The sequence below is a fragment of the Trematomus bernacchii genome, unplaced genomic scaffold, assembly GCF_902827165.1.
Source record: "Trematomus bernacchii unplaced genomic scaffold, fTreBer1.1, whole genome shotgun sequence".
In the NCBI taxonomy this organism is placed as follows: Eukaryota; Metazoa; Chordata; class Actinopteri; order Perciformes; family Nototheniidae; genus Trematomus; species Trematomus bernacchii.
The window spans coordinates 1,765,781-1,785,399 of record NW_022987560.1 but is presented as its reverse complement, the minus strand read 5'-3'; the positions used below and the strand labels follow the sequence as shown (position 1 = coordinate 1,785,399).

The 19,619-nt window shown below is 44.7% G+C and overlaps 2 protein-coding genes across 3 annotated transcripts in view; one reads left to right on the top strand and one right to left on the bottom strand.

The window, feature by feature from the left end:
- The window catches only part of LOC117477332 (zinc finger protein 208-like), a 416,861-nt gene that overhangs the window by 71,837 nt on the left and 325,405 nt on the right, over positions 1-19,619 (top strand).
- The window catches only part of LOC117477342 (zinc finger protein 239-like), a 42,494-nt gene that overhangs the window by 16,226 nt on the left and 6,649 nt on the right, over positions 1-19,619 (bottom strand). Inside the window, exon 3 of one of the 2 annotated variants that reach the window (XM_034124025.1) lies at positions 6,472-8,508. The exons of the other annotated variant lie outside the window; for it this stretch is intronic. Within the exon in view, the coding sequence (XP_033979916.1) occupies positions 7,192-8,508 (1,317 nt within the window). The 3' untranslated portion in view covers positions 6,472-7,191. Of the gene's footprint in view, positions 1-6,471; positions 8,509-19,619 lie in introns of those variants that run through there. 2 annotated transcript variants of the gene reach the window in all.

Below are 19,619 nucleotides of genomic sequence, written 5' to 3'. Positions count from 1 at the left end.
GACTGAGATAAGATTGCTCTGCCAACAGCACACCCTCAATGACACACAAGACATCATTAGATCTATGAAAGACCTGGAGAGTGATATAGTGGAACTAGAAACAACAAGTGAGACCACAGGAGATCGAGGATATATTGAAATCCTCATAGAAAAAAAATGGCTTTAGCCAACCTGCTGGACGTTAAAGTGCAGGGTGCACTGGTCAGGTCCCGGTTCCTCAACACTAATGAGATGGATGCCACCACTAGCTTCTTCTTCGGCCTTTTTTTTTTTTGTTATATCAAATCGGGTTTTATTTATATAGCACATTTTTAAAACGATTTTTGGTCGAGCCAAAGCGCTGCACATATAATAAAAATACCTACAGTAAGGACACTTTACAGTAAATGCAACAGCACAGTTTGTGCAGAATATCAGTATGAGAAAAACGGCATCCTCTGTGTCAGGGTTGGGGAAAAGTAAGACCCAAATGCAGATTGAGGAGGGAAGCGGGTTTCAAAATGAAACAAAAGGCGAGCTTTATTTACAAAAGCTGAAAAACATGAATCCATGAACAGGTACTGTAGCACGAGGTAGATTCCAAACAAAAGGTGACTGTGACCAACATGAAGGGAGACATGAAAGACAATGAACCAACAGGGGAACACAGGAAGAGACAAGACTAAATACAGGGAGGGGTAATCAAGGAACAAGAAACAGCTGGGTAAAGGAGGGAGAAACACAAGGGCAACAGGTGAACACAATCAGACAATCAGACACACCAGGGAAACTAACGACAGGGAGAAGGACCAGACAAGACACAAGGAGGAAAACATGAGACAGGGAGAACAGAACAGCAAAATAAACCCAAACCTAGACATACAAAACTAAAAACGTGACATAACATAAGAATCGTGACACCTCACATCGTACAAGGAAAAACGTCCAGAAAAAAAACCACAGTTAATATACACACATTCCTTTACATTTACATTTGAATTTACATTCAAGTATTTCGTGAGGCCTTCTGACATGTTTTTAAATATAACTACGGTTGTAGTTGAAGAGTTTGTAAATTAACATGAACCAAAGCTGTTGCCTGTTGCAATATACAGTCTATGGTTGCGACAGAGGATTGTGGGTAATGTAATGTCTTCGGCCATCCAAAACTCATAGAAAACGACTTGTTTCTCAGAATTGAAGGGGAAAACGTGACAAAAGCATTGTACACACACTAAAACCTATCAATGTCGTTTAATTAACAAGGATAATCTGGTGTTTTTGTGTTGATGAGTAGTGGAGATATCACCGTCAAATCAATCGACAGTAAGGGGAATACTTACTTCCGGGTGTACAATTCTCCGTTATCCAATGGGAATGGACGCTCACATTGCCTTTAAGAGCCGCCGACACAAACGAATGCCGTGCTTCCATGAGCGTCAAATCCCGCCGCAGATGGGAATACATTGCAATCAGTTGAAAGCTCTTTGCGTCTGTTTATGAAGCTGAAGGAGCCTAGGAGCGTCCCAACTGCACGCCTCGGGACCCTGACCAAGCGTCGCTCCTGGACGCTTAGGGAGTGAGAGTGTGTAGCAGCGTGATCACCGCTCTCCTGCAGGACATCGGAATAGAGCCAGAGGCCAGACTTTCATTAACAACACACTCTCACTCCCTAAGCGTCCAGGAGCGACGCTTGGTCAGGGTCCCGAGGCGTGCAGTTGGGACGCTCCGAGGCTCCTTCAGCTTCATAAACGGACGCAAAGAGCTTTCAACTGATTGCAATGTATTCCCACCGGCGTCGGTATTTGACGCTTAGGGAAGCACGGCAGTCGTTTGTGTCGGAGGCTGTTAAAGGCAATGTGAGCGTCCATTCCCATTGGATAACGGAGAATTGTACACCCGGAAGTAAGTATTCCCCTTATTGTCGATTGATTTGACAGTGATATCTCCACTACTTATCAACTCAAAAACACCAGATTATCCTTGTTAATTAAACGACATTGATAGGTTTTAGTGTGTGTACAATGCTTTTGTCACGTTTTCCCCTTCAATTCTGAGAAACAAGTAGTTTTCTATGAGTTTTGGATGGCCGAAGACATTACATTACCCACAATCCTCTGTAGCAACCATAGTATAAAACAATTAAATAATACATTATTCCGAGTGTGCTTGCTTTTCTCTTTGAAAGTCATCACATAACGGCATTGTAATACACGTTTCGGCTGCATTAAATATGACATATCTGCCGTAGTTAACTCTGCCCTGATGACAAGACTTCTAGACAAACAGGAACTGCCGCCAAAACTGAAAACTTGACGTGGATCTTAAATATATAAGCAATTAAACAACATCTTACATTTCTTTTCACACAATACGTCTCCTTGCAGTATCAACACTAATTCGGCTGACTTTTATATTTGATCCAATTGGTAGAGAGGCTGTATTTACGCCATAACGGTGCACAGCTGATAGAAAGGGACACCTACTGGTTAAAGCACGTTATTGCATTTTATAATTGTATTATTAGATATTAATAGGATCCCTATAAAGTATATTCTTTACTCGTCGTTATTCTCTACTAATAGTTAATTAAAGACTGTATATAATGACTATTTTGCACATCCCATTCAAGATTTCAAGATTTTCTAAGGTTTATTGACATTAAAGACTGTATATAATGACTATTTTGCACATCCCTTTCAAGATTTCAAGATTTTCTAAGGTTTATTGACATATCATATTATACACAACTACGGTGGTTATACAATGAATGAAAAACCTGGGTCGCAGGTTCCTCAACAGCGCATTACAAGACATCTATCAATATGTGTGTACCTCCACCATTAAACTGTCATATTCTGCACATTTAATACTATCTACATACATCTTATAAGAGTATAATACATATGTATAATATCAGTTAAAATAAGTGCTTAAACATAGTTAACATTGCAGGAAAGCAATATATTAGACGTTAAGTACTTTGTCAGGCTTAATATTTATCTGTAGATACAAATTTCACTGTGTGTGCTGTGTGCTCTGCATGTGGGACCATCAAAGAGGGTTTCATCCCTCCATATTCATCTTCTATACCCCCAAAGCTTTTTTCTTATTCAAAAGAAGACCTTAACCTAAAGTATTCTTTAATGTTTAAATAAAGCCTTATTAGTTTGTCTGTTTTGCACATCCTCCTATTAATATCTAATAATACAATTATAAAATGCAATAATGTGCTTTAACCAGTAGGTGTCCCTTTCTATCAGCTGTGCACCGTTATGGCGTAAATACAGCCTATCTACCAATTGGATCAAATATAAAAGTCAGCCGAATTAGTGTTGATACTGCAAGGAGACGTATTGTGTGAAAAGAAATCTAAGATGTTTAATTGCTTATATATTTAAGATCCATGTCAAGTTTTCAGTTTTGGCGGCAGTTCCTGTTTGTCTAGAAGTCTTGTCATCAGGGCTCTATAAATAGAGTTAACTACGGCAGATATGTCATATTTAATGCAGCCGAAACGTGTATTACAATGCCGTTATGTGATGACTTTCAAAGAGAAAAGCAAGCACACTCGGAATAATGTATTATTTAATTTGTTTATACAGTCTATGGTTGCTACAGAGGATTGTGGGTAATGTAATGTCTTCGGCCATCCAAAACTCATAGAAAACGACTTGTTTCTCAGAATTGAAGGGGAAAACGTGACAAAAGCATTGTACACACACTAAAACCTATCAATGTCGTTTAATTAACAAGATAATCTGGTGTTTTTGAGTTGATGAGTAGTGGAGATATCACTGTCAAATCAATCGACAGTAAGGGGAATACTTACTTCCGGGTGTACAATTCTCCGTTATCCAATGGGAATGGACGCTCACATTGCCTTTAACAGCCTCCGACACAAACGAATGCCGTGCTTCCCTAAGCGTCAAATACCGACGCCGATGGGAATACATTGCAATCAGTTGAAAGCTCTTTGCGTCCGTTTATGAAGCTGAAGGAGCCTCGGCGCGTCACAACTAGACGCCACGGGACCCTGACCAAGCATCGCTCCTGGACGCTTAGGGAGTGAGAGTGTGTTGGTACGGGGCGTGGTTTGCAATTCGCCCAGCCAATCAGAACTGGGGCACTTTTTCCCCCCAGGAAAGTACGATCTCTCAGCAGGCACTAACAATGGGGGTAAAAGTTCCCGAGATTAAGTACTCTTTTTGGTGTGAACGCGACATAAGGGGTACTAACGGAACTAAACGCGAAAAGTACGGTGAAAAGTACTCCGGTGTGAACGCGGCTATTGACTCATCTCTTTAACTTGTCTTTTCAATCTGGTAAATTCCCAAATAAAATGAAAATAACAAAAGTTATACCATGAAATAAAACTGGGGATAAACACCATTACACAAATTATAGACCTGTTTCATTGCTCTCTCAGTCTTCCAAGATCCTTGAAAAGCTTTTTACAAAAAGACTTGACAGTTTCATGGAAACACATCAGCTTTTGGACGACAGTCAATATGGATTCAGGAAAGACAGATCAACATCTATGGCACTAATGGAATTAAGTGAGGAAATAGCAAACTGCATGGACAATAAAAAACAAGCAGTGGAAATATTTATAGACTTACAAAAAGCATTTGACACCATAGATCACAATATTTTACTGATAAAACTGGAACGGTATGGCATCAGAGGGGTGGGATTAGACTGGGTGAGAGATTATTTAAAGGGGACTTATCATGCAAAATGCACTTTTGTACGTCTTTTATACATGAATGTTTTAATGATGACATCACCAAAAGTGATTTATGTTTGTTGCTAAGCAGCAGAGGAGCAGAAAACTGTCAACAATAGACCGAGACAGCTTACGGTTTTAATGGTCAATCAGAGGATCACCCTCCAGTCACTCGGATCAGATGTGATGCAGACAGGAGGGGAAATGACAACGGGCTAATGTGATTATTAAACAAGCCAAAGAAGGATCCGGTCTGTGGGTGTTTCTCAATCGCGAGTAAAGCTGCTTCAGAGCCACTATTTCAAGCATACTACGTCATCGAGTGCCGCCGAAGTACTGTTCCAATCTCCAGCATACTTGGAAATCTACCGAGCCCGGCGTACTCCGTTTGGAGAAATATCGAGGCTCCACATGAGTAGACTCCGCGGTCTTAAAATCCCCACAATGCTTTGCGCACGGACCAATTTCCCCAAATCTGTGGCGGAAGATGTAAGGCGGGGCATATCATATGACGCACACATTTTCTAGATACATTCATCATTGGTTATTTTTTTTTTATACCAGAACAGACTGCCAACTCAACAGGAACTATCAAAACATCCCAATCAAAGTTTAAGTCACAACATTTTATTAACTAAACAGGGGAACATAGGGAAACCTATGAGGGTGATGTAGGACACAGGTGTGTAATGTACATTTTGAGGATGGAAGTCAATAGGCGGCGTCAGGGGGGCGCTGCAGGTCCCCCTAGGATAGCCATAGCACCCCCAAGAAATGTATGTATTTTTTATTTTCATTTGTGAAATTCATTATTTGAAAAATGATTGATTCAAAAAGAATATGCTACAGTACATTACAAGAACGTCTGGGTCTCTGTTTCATTCAAGCTCGGCTCTGTGCGTGTGCACGAGAGAGAGAGAGAGCGTGCACCGGTACCGGAGATTGTTGTTGTTAGCATCTGGTGCTAGCTAGCTACGCTAACGGATATAAGGAGCTTTTTCAACAACAAGGTGGAGGGAGAACTCTCACCTGTCAGACTGAGAGGCTCAGATAACCTCAGCTCAGTGAGGTAAAGGACTCTCAGTGTTTAGATCACTCACTGAGATTAGTTATCTCAGTGGGTCTCAAACGGTTTGGTCACGATTAATGTAAACAATTATTTCCGAGGCACACGTTTATATGATCATTATAGGTATACAAAAATAAGAGAATAAATGAAAAACAGTTATGAAATACTATGACGGCAAAACAAGAATAGTTTAAAAGGAGAGTGATTAGTAAAATATCCATAAAGAAATAGTAAATCTGCTTCCAGTTCTGTTTCATATACTCTTTTGTCTGTCACATACTATTCTTGTCTGTCACATAAGTGGCGCAACTGATGCGGTATTGCGCTAAGGGGAAATTATTTTGACCGGACATTTTGACCGGAGAGATTTAGATTTGCCGGTCTTCAGCATATTTTACCGGTCATAGTCCGGTAATTACCGGCTAACGGGAACTCTGGTGCGTGGGGAGTGTTGCAGTACAAAATTCAACTGTAGCGACCGGTACATTAATGGGAAACCCTAAATGTTTGAGCACCCTCTATGAAACGTCAAGCTACCCCACAGCACCCCCAAAAGAAAATCTCTGGCGCCGCCACTGAGCCTAAAACCCTGTTTTGAAGAAATGTGCTGTGCAAAACAGGCTCATTTTATTTATTTTTTTATTTATTTGACAGGGACAGTGCACATTGATTGACATTTCTGTAAATGTGCCAGAGTTAGCCAACAGGCTATTTTTCATCTGCAGTCCCTGGACAGATGTTGAAAGTCATCCTTAAAAAAAAGATTCACTTCAAGTGACAGGTAAATACAATCAGTAAAACAACATTCAACATAGATGCTTATATTATGATAAAAGCATATATAAAAACATAAAAACTCAACTAAAATACATATTCACAAAGCAGACAGATAGCAACAGGTCAAGGCACATGTACAAACAGAGCGTTGTAAAGTGCAGATTGTGTCAGTGTTGACAGAGCTGATTTTCCACTAACCATGTTTTTAAGTTAGATTTAAATAAACTGCAGGTGTTTTGTTCTCTAATCTTTACTGGGATTGAGTTCCACTGTTGTGCAGCTTTAAAAGAAAAAGAAGATTGGCTGAATGAACTCTTCCTTAATGCTGTGATAAGACGCACTTTACTGCCAAATATCAGCATCTTCTTTCTTTACATTTTTTAGCACAGATTGCAAAGTGGCAAAGTATTATAATTTATTGTTCTAGCAAAAGGATTGCACAATTATATTATGTATTTTTTTTTTTGAGCACACAGACTTCTGGAGAATTGTTTTACTATCACTGTTCCAACAAAGTGAACGTTAATATTGATGTATTTTAATAAATGTTAACTTGGCCCATTACGTGACTATTTGTGTTGGGGGGGCCCGACTTTTTTTTTCTTCTCCTGACGGAAAAAGCTTGAGAACCACTGGGTTAGGGAGAAAACGGCATCTCTTCACACCAGTACGGTATCTCTCCAGTGTGAACACGTTGATGTGTTTTGAGAGCACCTGATGTTGTGAACGTTAGCCCACACTCTTCACAGCTGTACTGTTTCGCTCTAGTGTGAATACGTTGATGTATTTGGAGAGAACCTGATTGAGTGAACGTTTTCCCACACTCTTCACAGCTGTAAGGTTTTTCTCCTGTGTGAATACGTTGATGTGTTTTGAGATGAACTGATTGAGTGAACGTTTGCCCACACTCTTCACAGCTGTAAGGTTTCTCTCCTGTGTGAATACGTAGATGGATTTTGAGATGACCTGATTGAGTGAACGATAGCCCACACTCTTCACAGCTGTACGGGTTTTCTCCAGTGTGAATACGTTTATGTGATATGAAAGGACCTGATGTAGTGAACGTTTGCCCACACACTTCACAGCTGTACGGTTTCTCTCCTGTGTGAATACGTTGATGGGTTATGAGAGAACGTGATGTTGCGAACGTTTTGCAACACTCTTCACAGCTATGCGGTTCCTCTCCCGTGTGAATACGGTGATGTGATTTAAGATAATACAATGTCGAGAATGTTTGCCCACACTCTTGACAGCTGTATCGTTTTTCTCCAGTGTGACCATGATGATGTGTTTTGAGAGCACCTGATGTTGTGAATGTTTTCCCACACTCTTCAGAGATGTATGTTTTTTCTCCAGTGTGACAAGGCTGATGTGTTTTGAGAGCATGTGATGTTGTGAATGTTTGCCCACACTCTTCACAGCTGTATGATTTTCCTCCAGTGTGAATACGTTGATGTGTTTGGAGATTACTTGATTGAGTGAACGTTTGCCCACACTCTTTACAGCTGTACGGTTTCTCTCCAGTGTGAATACGTTGATGTGTTTTGAGATGATGTGATCTAGTGAACGTTTTCCCACACTCTTCACAGCTGTACGTTTTTTCTCCCAAGTGAATACGGTGATGTTTTTTGAGATCACTTGATCTAGTGAACGTTTGGCCACACTCTTCACAGCTGTACGTTTTTTCTCCCAAGTGAATACGGTGATGTTTTTTGAGATAACCTGATCTAGTGAACGTTTTCCCACACTCTTCACAGCTGTATGGTTTTTCTCCAGTGTGAATACGTTGATGCATTTTGAGATGACCTGACTGTGAGAACGTTTGCCCACACTCTTCACAGCTGTACGGTTTTTCTCCAGTATGAATAAGCAGGTGGCGTTTTAAATTTCCAGATGTTGTAAAGGATTCATCACATTGCTGACAGCTGTGACGTCTCTCTTTTCCTTTCGGTTTCTAAAACAGACGGACAGAGAAAGAGAGAAAGTAAATCTAAAAATCATAAATACATATACAGTTAACACAATAAAAACTCACTTAATACAAACTTTCAGTTACTGTTTGTGTTTATTATATTTGTATTATATTTGATACAGTAATACAGCAACATTCTAACCGAATATAACAGAGGTAGGGGACTCGAGTCACAAATGTTTTGACTTGAGACTTGCTTGACTAACATTGATAAAAGACTCGACTTGACTTTGACTTGGTATTCATGACTTCAGACTTGACTTAGGCTTGAGACAGATGACTCGAAAGGATAAAATATTAGCATTTGTATTGTATTGTACGAAGCCCCTAAAAGGGCAATGAATAAATGAGAGAGAAAGTATCTTGTTCGCACAAGAAAGTTCCCGGTGCACCAAGTAAGAAGTGGAGCGCACAGAAGACAACCGTTTCATTGCAGACTGTGATGTGTATGTGGGGAAATGGCAGTGCATACATTATTTGAAATATATTTCGAACTCGGACTTCATTTTAGGGACATTTCAGCAAGGGATGTAGAGCTATTTGTTTAACCTGTTAAGCCCTGAGCCTGTTTTTCAGGCCTCAGGCTCGAAAATGACAAGCCCAGAACAAATGACTATATCTTCACTTCTAAAAGGGGTACATTAATAATCTTTTTTCTCAAAGCAATGATACACCTGTGAGTTAGATGTAGAAGTGTCAGAATCGATATAGATGATTTTATTTTAAAGTAAATTCAGATTTAAAATAGTAAAAAGAATTAAATTATATTTTCGTCAAAAAAACAACATTACTTATAGTGAAAACCACACTTGAATGATGGGGTAGTAGACTAAAAGCTTTAGGAATCCAAACTATAACATAATAAGTACCCTGTATCAAGATTGATGCAAAACAAGTGAAATTTGAACTTTTTAGAGAGGTTGAGAAAGAAAAAAAACACTTCTGGGTGTATTTGCCGTATCTCTGGAGCCCATCGGTCAATTTTGGTGATTGAAACCTCTTTTTAACCGTTAGAGCCAATATAATTGAGGGGAAGTTCCTAAAATCCACCTAAACATTATCATTGAAGATTGAGAGTGATGCGCACGCAGTTTGCCCAAACCGAAAGCTACATTACGTTAATAACTACAGATCCATTGGAAATTAAATCAGGCCTTTGTTTCGTTCTATAAGAGGCTTTATCTGATTATCCATTGAATTCGGTAAGTCAAAACACTTTCCTAGATGGGCTGTCTTTTCCCAATATTTCTGTAGAAACAAAACTTGCAATGAATAGGGAACTGAACTTTGAAGATATTTCCAATGCCATTCTTAACATGAAAGGTGGTAAGGCCTCAGGACCTGACGGGATCCCAATTTACATGTATACATTTTTCAATGCAAAATTGATAGCCCCATTGTTATACATGTATGCATGGAATCATTCGAGCAGGGCAGCCTCCCCCTTCGCTACAAAGTGCCTTAATAACTGTAAAGTCAAACAGAGCCTAAGGCTTTTAAAAATATAAAATAAAAAACAGATTTCAAGTAGTCGAAAAATAATATATGGATACATAGAATAACGAAATATCTTAACTTTATTCAGAATTTAAATCATAAGCGCTACAAACATGTTTCATTTAAATACAAACCACCAATTAATAGGGAAGACCCAGTGTGTAAATGATCGCTGCCTGCCTCCTCTGGCAAGCTGGGTGTAATCACTCTAATTACAGAGCCCAGTACTGCATCCTCAAGAAGGATTTTAAACAGTTGGTGTGTGAGATCCTGGTAGACGAAAGCGTGTAGACGGGAGGCATTTCTACCGAGTCAGGACAGGCAGCCGGTAAGATCACATCCATCATGCTGTGAGAGCTCCACAGAGCCGCTAGTGAATGTTCTGTTAAATTGTTTGTGTGTGTGCCACGTGTTTTGTTAGAACTCTGTGCAGCATTGTTTATAGTTTATATGCACGTGTCTTGTTAGAGCTCTGCGCAGCATTGTTATATGTGTGGTTTCAATGTGGTGCGTTAATTGTGCGGCACATTCAGAGCTTAGACGCGCTGTTTATTTATCTTAGAAAGTAGAAATTTTGATTTACTAAAAACCTTTCTAATACAATCCTGTTAATTTATTCCACTGAAGATTCCTGCTAAAAAAAGGGGAGGAAATAATCTTTCTTGTTAAAAGAATTCATTTAATTTAGTAGAAGCGTTAATAGTGAAGTCTTATTCATTGAATACCTCTGTTAAAGGAGGAAAGAAGCTTTCTTGTTTATAAATAATTAATGTCTTGTTATAAAGAATTCATTTGATTTTAAAAGCATTGATAGTGAAGTCTTGTTTAATTTCATTGAATACCTCTGTTGGGGAATATACACAAAAAGACCAGGAAACTTGACAATAACTCTTATTTTAAAGCCAGGTAAATCATCATCCGAATGTGGCTCAAACAGACCAATTCCTATTTTGAACTCTGACGCAAAGATCATTGGCTATGGGACTGGAGAGGTTCCTGCCACAGATGATACACGGAGATCAAAACGGCGTTGTTAAAAATCCTCAGGGATTCCATAATGTAAGGAGGGTTCTATTTCGTCCCTACTGACCGCCAGAGGCGGTGCTTTTAGCACTGGATATGTCCATCGTGCGCATGCGCAGTACGAGTACCAATATCAACAAAGTCACCTGTGAACCACGTGACACCGGCTATATCAGCCGGTGTCATCAGAGGATCCTTTCATCTTCTCGCTGCGCGAGAGTACGGTGGCTGCATTCTTGCAGCCTACAGCGTTCAGGTTTGAACGTTTGATCTGAGGGATTTCTCTGCATACAGCTGGCCGCGTGCAGCTTCGCGACTGATAGTCAGAGCTACGGGTTGTTAACGCGTCCTCCAGGAGCTGTGGCCGGCTGTGCGCCGTGCAGAGCCTCGACGGACAGGTTTGTGTCAACTTGTGGTGATGGCTGTGTTCCTGCACCCTCTCCCAGCTAAGTTGTCCTGATTGCCGTCTTGTTATTGTCGGGCTACTTTCTGGTGACGACAGTGTTCTCGCCTCCTCTCCCATAAAGTTGCCCTTATGATGCTCTTTTGAAAGTTCTGCTTGTGGCGTTGTGCCCGAGCTATCTTTAGCATTTGAGTTCCCAGCTTTCGCTGCGTCTCTCATTTAATTTGTATGGAAAGCCCACAGTGACATAATTTGCCTGTTTTTTGTTAGGTGCAGAGAGTAAGGTAAGTTCTGGCCAGAGTTACTACTGTAACTACGGTCCTAGGCCATGCAACTACGGCATGGTTACTGCTGTAACCATGGCCTATGGTTCTTGCGAGCTGTTCTATTCCTTAGAAGCTAATTAGCTTCATTCTCAGCGACTGCAGTAGCGCTATATTGTTGTATTTACCACTCCTAGTGCTAGTCTCCTAGCACTAGGATGGGTAGATGCGGAGAACAACCTTCACTGTGTGTGCTGTGTGCCCGCATGTGTGGCCATTCACCGGCCACGGTTACTTTTGCCATAGTTACTACTGTAGCTACGGTTCTAAGCCGTTTAAGTATTGGCCATAGTTACTACTGTAACTACGGGTCTACGCCTTGTAAATACTGGCCATAGTTACTACTGTAACTACGGTTCTAAGCCGCGTAAGTACTGGCCATAGTTACTACTGTAGCTACGGGTCTACGCCGCGTAAATACTGGCCATAGTTACTACTGTAACTACAGTTCTAAGCCGCGTAAGTACTGGCCATAGTTACTACTGTAACTACGGTTCTAAGCCGCGTAAGTACTGGCCATAGTTACTACTGTAACTACGGTTCTAAGCCGCATAGGTACTGGCCATGGTTACTACTGTAACTACGGTTATACGCCGTGTAGGCTGGCCATGGTTACTACTGTAACTACAGCTCTGTGCTGTTCTCTTCTTTGGAAGCTAGTTATCTGGTCTTAAACATTGTGTTTTTTGACTTGATTTCGCTTGATTGTTAGCAGCAGCCACTTGACTAACACCTTGCATGGACCGTTTAGCTTCATTATTTAACTCAGAGCTGGTGAAGGCAGTGCTCCCGCTCCCGCTCCCGGTAACGTTGCCCTGTAACGTATCACTCTGGCTATTAGCAGCGGCCACTTGGCTAACATCTGGCGTGTTCGGCGTGCTGCTTGATTCTTAGCAGCAGCTGCCTGGCTAAGCTGCCCTGTTAAGCTTCTTCGTTTAATCTAGCTAGGTGTAGGCAGTGCTCTCGCTCCCGCTCCCTCTGCTAGTAACGTGGGTGTAGGTCATTCACATCCCCCTCTGTGTTCGGCGAGTAGGAGCATTGCTCTACTCTTTCCGTTCAGCAGGTAGCCGGTGAAGGCTGTGTTACCGCACCCGCTCCCGGTTACGCTGCATCTGGCATTTGTCTCTGACTCAACCAGTGAAGGCAGTGTTCTCGCCCCCGCTCCTGGTAGACGTGTACTTGATTCTAGCAGCAGCCGCCCGGCTAAACTGTCCTGTTGAACTTCTTATTTAATCCAGCTAGGTGAAGGCAGTGCTCTCGCTCCCCGCTCCCTCTGCTAGTAGCCTTGCACTTTCATTTACTCAGCTAGGTGAAGGCAGTGCTCTCGCTCCCCGCTCCCTCTGCTAGTAACGTGGGTGTAGGACATTACACCCCTCTCGTGTTCGGCGAGTAGGAGCATTGCTCTACTCTTTCCGTTCAGCAGGTAACTGGTGATGGCTGTGTTCTCGCACCCCGCTCCCGGTTACGCTGCATCTGGCATTCGTCTCAAACTTATCCAGTGAAGGCAGTGCTCTCGCACCTGCTCCTGGCAGACGCTAAAACTGCCTTGTTCGTTAATCCAGCTAGGTGAAGGCAGTGCTCTCGCTCCCGCTCCTGCTCCCTCTGCTGGTAACGTGGGTGTAGTTACATCCCTCTTTGTATTCGGCGAGTAGGAGCATTGCTCTACTCTTTCGGTTCAGCAGGTAGCTGGTGAAGGCGGTGTTCCCGCTCCCGCTCCCGGTTACGCTGCATCTGGAATTCGTCTCGAACTTAACCAGTGAAGGCAGTGTTCTCGCCCCCGCTCCTGGTAGACGCTAGACTGCCTTGTTTATTAATCCAGCGAGGCGAAGGCAGCGCTCTCGCTCCCGCTCCCTCTGCGGGTAACGTGGGTGTAATTACATCGCTCTTTCTGTTTGGCGAGTAGCAGCACCGCTCTACTCTTTCCGTTAAACAGGTAGCTGGTGCAGGCTGTGTTCCCGCACCCGCTCCCGGCTACGCTGCATCTGGCTACCCACAGAATGGCTCATTCATGTGGGCTGTCCCCTAAGGTGGATCGGTTAGCTGCCATCATGGAGCAGACAAAGCCGCTCCTGTTGGCCCTTCAGCCAGGGGTCGGTGTGGGGGCTACTAGCTTGCCGCCTGGCCCGCCTTCGGTTGCCACACCTCTGCTTGAGGATGCCATGTCGCTAGTGGCTCCGGCTGAACCTCTTCTTGAAAGGGGGGGGGGCGGGGCCCCGCTCACCCCCGAAGAGGCTCCCCACTCCTCTGCTCAGAGCTCTTTGCAGGGCACGGAGGACGGCTCCATGGCGGCCATTATTCGTGCGGCCCTGGTACGCTTGCAGCTTCAGGTTCCGCAGGCCGACCCAGGCTAGCGCCTTCTTCAGGCATAACCCTGCCCCCTTTCATTCCCACTGTTCCTCCTTTAAAGGAGTACCTGAGGGAGCTCCATGCATGCTAGAGACACACCAGGGCCCTCTCCCACTCTGCTGCCATGCAGGATCCGGCGAGGGTGGGGCTGGGTCGCTTGCCATCCATTGAGCCTGCCATCGCCTCCCCGATTCTGGCCCCGGATGCCAGGCGCCCTCGGCCTCAGTGCAGGGTCACAAACAAGCTGCTCTGTAAGGCCTACGACACAGCGGCACGAGAACTCCCTCTCCCATCTGATACTGGCTGTCTCTACCTCTCTGCAGCAGGCTCCGGCTGAGCCTTCTTTACTGGGCCTCAGTGATGCATCACTGCAAGCCTTTGCCCTAATGCTAGGGAATTGGGACGAGTCATGTCCTTATGGTGCAGACTCGTCGCCAGGATTGGCCTGCTTAGTCACCACTGTCGGAGACATGTCCTCCGGAGTGTGCCAGTCGAGTCAGGGGAGCTGTTTGGGGCAGCTGCCCTGTAGGCACTGGAGCGTGCTGCCCAAGCTAGGCAGACCAGGCAGCAGCTCTCGGGTCTTTATAGGCCTGTGCCCACTCCCAGCAGGCCCAGGGGCCCCTCTAGCAGCCGCACTCAGCCACCAGCTTACAGTGGTGGTCTGCGCAGGTCCCAGCGGCCCACTCATCCGTTGTGCCCCCGGCTACCGGCCTCATGTCTCAGAGCCTTACCGGCCTCCCCCCAGCAGCAGCTCAGCTACTGGGCTGTCTGTACTTCCGGCCCTTGGGTGGTTTTCACCTTAACCCAGGGGTACGAACCGCAGTTCCGGCCCCTAGCCTTCGGCCGGGCCAAAATGACAGTCGTCAGCGATCCGGCAGATGACCTAGCTCTAGCCAAGAGTTGTCCGTCCTTCTGCCCAAGGAGGCAATCGAGCCAGTAGACCCTCTGCTTAGCCAGGGGGTTCTACTCTGCGTACTTTCTCGTGGCCAAGAAGGTCGGCGGATTTCACCTGCTCTTAAACCTCAGAGGAATCGACAGATTCCTGGAGGTGCTGCCATTCCATATGCTGACCGCAGCACATGCACAGTGGGAGTGGTTCGCAACCGTGGACTTTAGGGATGCCTACTTCCTCGTGGGCCGGGCAAGAGGGTGCCTGATATTCAGTTCCTCCGGCCCTTGGGCAGACTGACGGCTGCCTCAGCCGTTGGGCCCTTAGGCCCGCTGTCGTTGTGCCCCATGCAGATGTGGCTGATCAGCCTTCTCTTGGATGCCAAGTGGCACAGGCACAGGAAAGTCAGAGCGTTGCAGCGTTGTCTCCACTCTCTGTCACGCCGGAGGGGCAGGGTCTATCTCCTGATGGGCGTGCCCATGGGCGCCATCCCATCCCGCCAGGAGACCGTCACCATAGGTGCATGTCTCTTAGGGTGGGGTGCAGTGCGGCAGGGCAGGACCGCTCAGGGTCAGTGGTCTGCCCAGGAGGGTGCACGCCATGTCAGCGTGCTAGAGCTTCGGGCTGTGCAGCTTGCACTCACATACTTTCTACCCCAACTGAGGGGCAAGAATATGCATGTTCCTTGGGACAGCAGGTACACTGTTGCCCAGACGGCAGTCCCTTCTAGATAGTGGACGTTCTCACTCCACTCTGAATTTATGTGGCTGCTATTTCTGCCCGACATGTTCGGGTCGACGGCGCCACGGCGGGGTGCCTCAGGTCGGTGTCCCTCTTCCTGAAGAGGGGCTTTACGGCAGCGTCCCCCTAGCACCCCGAGGGCTCCGGCTTGGGACCTGCCCCTGCAGCCGGATGCCCTATCATTTCCTCCCTTCGAGCCCCTGGCCCAGGTGGGGCTTTGGTGGCTGCCCACGAAGGCAGCATTTCTGCTTGCCATGGCCTCAGGGAGGCAAATTGGGGAGTTACATGTCCTCTCCATAAACGATACATGCCCGAGGTGGGACTCTCAGGTGTTGCCCTTGGCATTCCTGCCCAGGGTGCTTCCACAAACCCACTTCAATCAGCCTGCCCAGCTGGCACGCTTTGACATTCGGGAGAACGGCACGTCGAAGTGGCTGTGCCCTGTGGGTGCCCAAAGGGCGAATATTGAGGCTACTGCCTGTATACGGCAGTCGGAGCAACTCTTGTTTTTGCCATAGCGGCACTAAAGGAGGTGTGCCCTCTACCAGTGGCTGCCCCACTGGGTTGTCGATACCATCTCACATGCCTACGGGGCCAGTGGCCGCCCCTTGCCATCTGGGCTGAGATACCACTCTGCAAGGAGCGTCTCAACATCTTGGGCTTCCCTGAGAGGGGCGCCCCTGGAGACCATCTGCGCCGCGGCGTCGCGGCCGTCTTCTGGCACATTCTCCAGTTATCGGGTTAATGTCGCCACTCCCCATTCTTTGGGCGTGGTCCTTTTGCCGAGCTCCGCTGCTTCCAGTAGTGAGCCAGGGCTTGGATTCTTCATGACATGGTTGGTATAAGTCATCCAGTGCTAAAAGCACCGCCTCTGGCGGTCAGTAGGGACGAAATAGAACGATAGTTACGGCTGTAACTACGGTTCTATGAGTCCCGGATGACCGCCAGAGTTTCCTGTCACTCAGAACTCTTGTGTGCTCGCGAGAAGATTCTGGGAACAGATCCTCTGATGACACCGGCTGGTATAGCCGGTGTCACGTGGGTCACAGGTGACTTTGTTGATATTGGTACTCGCACTGCGCATGCGCACGATGGACATATCCAGTGCTAAAAGCACCGCCTCTGGCGGTCATCCGGGACTCATAGAACCGTAGTTACAGCCGTAACTATCGTTACGTTTTGTGAAGGAACCCCGGATAAGGCCATTTTGTCACTCAATGCAGAAAAGGCGTTTGACATGCCCCTTTCACACCGGCGCTTTTCCAGCTCCTGCTGGGAGCTAGAGCCTGAAAAGCGCCAGTTTTTCCTGTTCACACCGCAGCGGCGGCGCGTCATAGCTCCGGAATGCGGTTCACTTCCAGCTCCAAAAAGTTGTCGGTCCAGAGGCAAGAGCTTTGGAGCTATGACGCGGCGTCGCTTACGTCGAGGCGTGCAGGAAACCTTACTTTGACCATCCGTTCGCTGTTATTGATCATTGTGGAGAGCAGGCAGACGTTTTGTTTGTTATTATAGCAGCTATCGGATGGAATTAATACATGGGCTGTACAGGTTGTCATGTCCGACTATCACAAGTAGAATCATAATGAAAAATACGCCGGTAAAATGTGCCTGGAGAAAACGGCTTAGCAAGTAGTCAGTTTAGCTTCGGTTGCTATGCTAACATCACCCATGTTATACCAGAGAAACTTTCATAACAGCGTTGTGATGCCAAACAGCGTCAATTCAGACTGACACACATTCACTTAAGGGGAACTGGGGATATGTATCAGCTGCTTGTGTGACAGTCAGACAGTGAATACTTTAGAACCGTGTGAGCTAACGGGAGAATAAACTCCCGTTGAAGAGCAGCCAGCACTGTTTCGGTCGGTAAATGCCGCTGAAACACATTAATAAACAATGAACCACGGCACTCTGGAGAAAGGTATAAGGTTGGAGAAGTCGTTATTTAATTTAATCTGGCTTCGTATGATTAAAAGCAACACGATCGTCGACCCGACGCAGTCCCCGGCCCGTTGTTGTTGTGGGAGAAAATCTCTCGGCAGCTCTGGGCGGTGTGAACAGAGCGGGAGCTGAAAAGGGAAACCGGAGCTGAACCAGAAAAGCTCTCGCTAGGAGCTAGAAAGGGAAAAGCGCTGGTGTGAAAGCCGCAACAGAGTCGAATGGCCCTATCTGCTAGAAGTGCTTAAGCGCTTTGGTCTTGATGACTACTTTCTTAAATGGATTAAAATTATATTTTTTGATTCGTCCGCAGTAGTATTAACCAATAATTGTATTTCACAACCGTTTATACTCTTTCGCGGCACGAGACAAGGCTCTCATATTTCGCCTCTCCTTTTTGTGATAGCTATTATATGGCGCCGTTGGCAATAGCCATACAATCACACCCTTTGATTTATGGTATTAAGACAGGGCACCTAGAGCATCATATAGCATTGTATGCAGATGATGCCATAGTGTTTTGATCAGGTCTTGCAAAATCCCTCTTAAAAGTAATCAATCAATTTGGTAAAATCTCTGGTTTTAACCTGTTAAGCACCAAGCCTGTTTTTCATGTTTCAGTGATGAAATGACATGCCCAAAACAAATGACTACAACTTAACTTCTAAAAGGGTTATATGAATAATTTCTTTTATCAAAGCAAGGTCACATCTGTGAGTTGGATGTAGAAGTGGCAGAATCGATATAGATGTTTTTTATTTTAAAGAAAATTCAGATTTTACATAGTAAAAAACTGTAAATTATAGTGTCCGTCCAAATATTATTTTTTACTTATAGTGAAAACTACCCTTGGATGATGGGTTAGTAGACTAAAAGCTTTAGGAATCTAAAGTACAACATATAATAAGTACCCCGTATCAAGATTGATGCAAAACAAGGGACATTTGACCTTTTTAGAGAGGTTTAGCCAAAACCACTCCACCTCTGAGGTGATTTGGGTGAAAATGTTTTTTTTTCCATATCTCTGGCCCCCCTTGCTCGATTTTGATGGTTGACACCTCTTTCTGACCGTTAGAGCCAATAAAATCGAAGGGGGAGTCCCCCACACACACACGTTGTGAAGAGAAAAGGTGGGGGCTGCGTGCATGTAATTTTGCAGCAGAGTGGACCGATCTCTCGCTCTGACATTTGGAAACGAAAAAGCAGTTTTATTGCTTATGGATTATCAGAAATCATTTCAAAGAGGACACAGACACATTGGATGAACCTATGGATTAACTGCAGCATTGTTTTTTTATCGTTTTAATGCCATTGAAGACCAGTTTTGACCAAGGTAAGCCATGTTAGCTTTTATAGCTACCTAGCTCCACATGTTATGATGTACGCTTTCGTTTATAGCGTCGCAAATGTTTATCACTGAGTGTTGAGGTGGGCACCCCCAGATTCAGTGTCTCCAGGAGAACAAAAACGAGTGGTTGGCTGTGCATCTAGGATAAGTAATAAGTGAGTTATTGTGAGTTTAGGTGCAGTTTTAGGTTACATTTTTTCGCTCGTGGCTAATTCAGAGGCTGAGTGTTAGCATTGTGAGTTTTTTTTTGATTTTTTTTTTAAAAAGATCAGTTAGCTGAGTTTCTTCCCGTTACATGGATATAAAACATTCATAGTTTATTAAATATTAAGATTCCTTAGACGTTGTTTCCTGCAAATGACGCGTTTATCCGCCCGGTACCGGGGGGGCCGTGCGTAACAGGTTAAGGTGAACAAAGATAAATACTCTATTATGTTTCTCAATGATCAGGAGAGAAGAAATCCAAAATCATCTTTCTCATTTGTAAATGCCATAGACGGTTTTGCTTATCTGGGTATTAAAATTACACCAAAGATAGACATTCTCAGTGCATCTAATTACGAACCCTTGTTAGCTAAAGTGTCA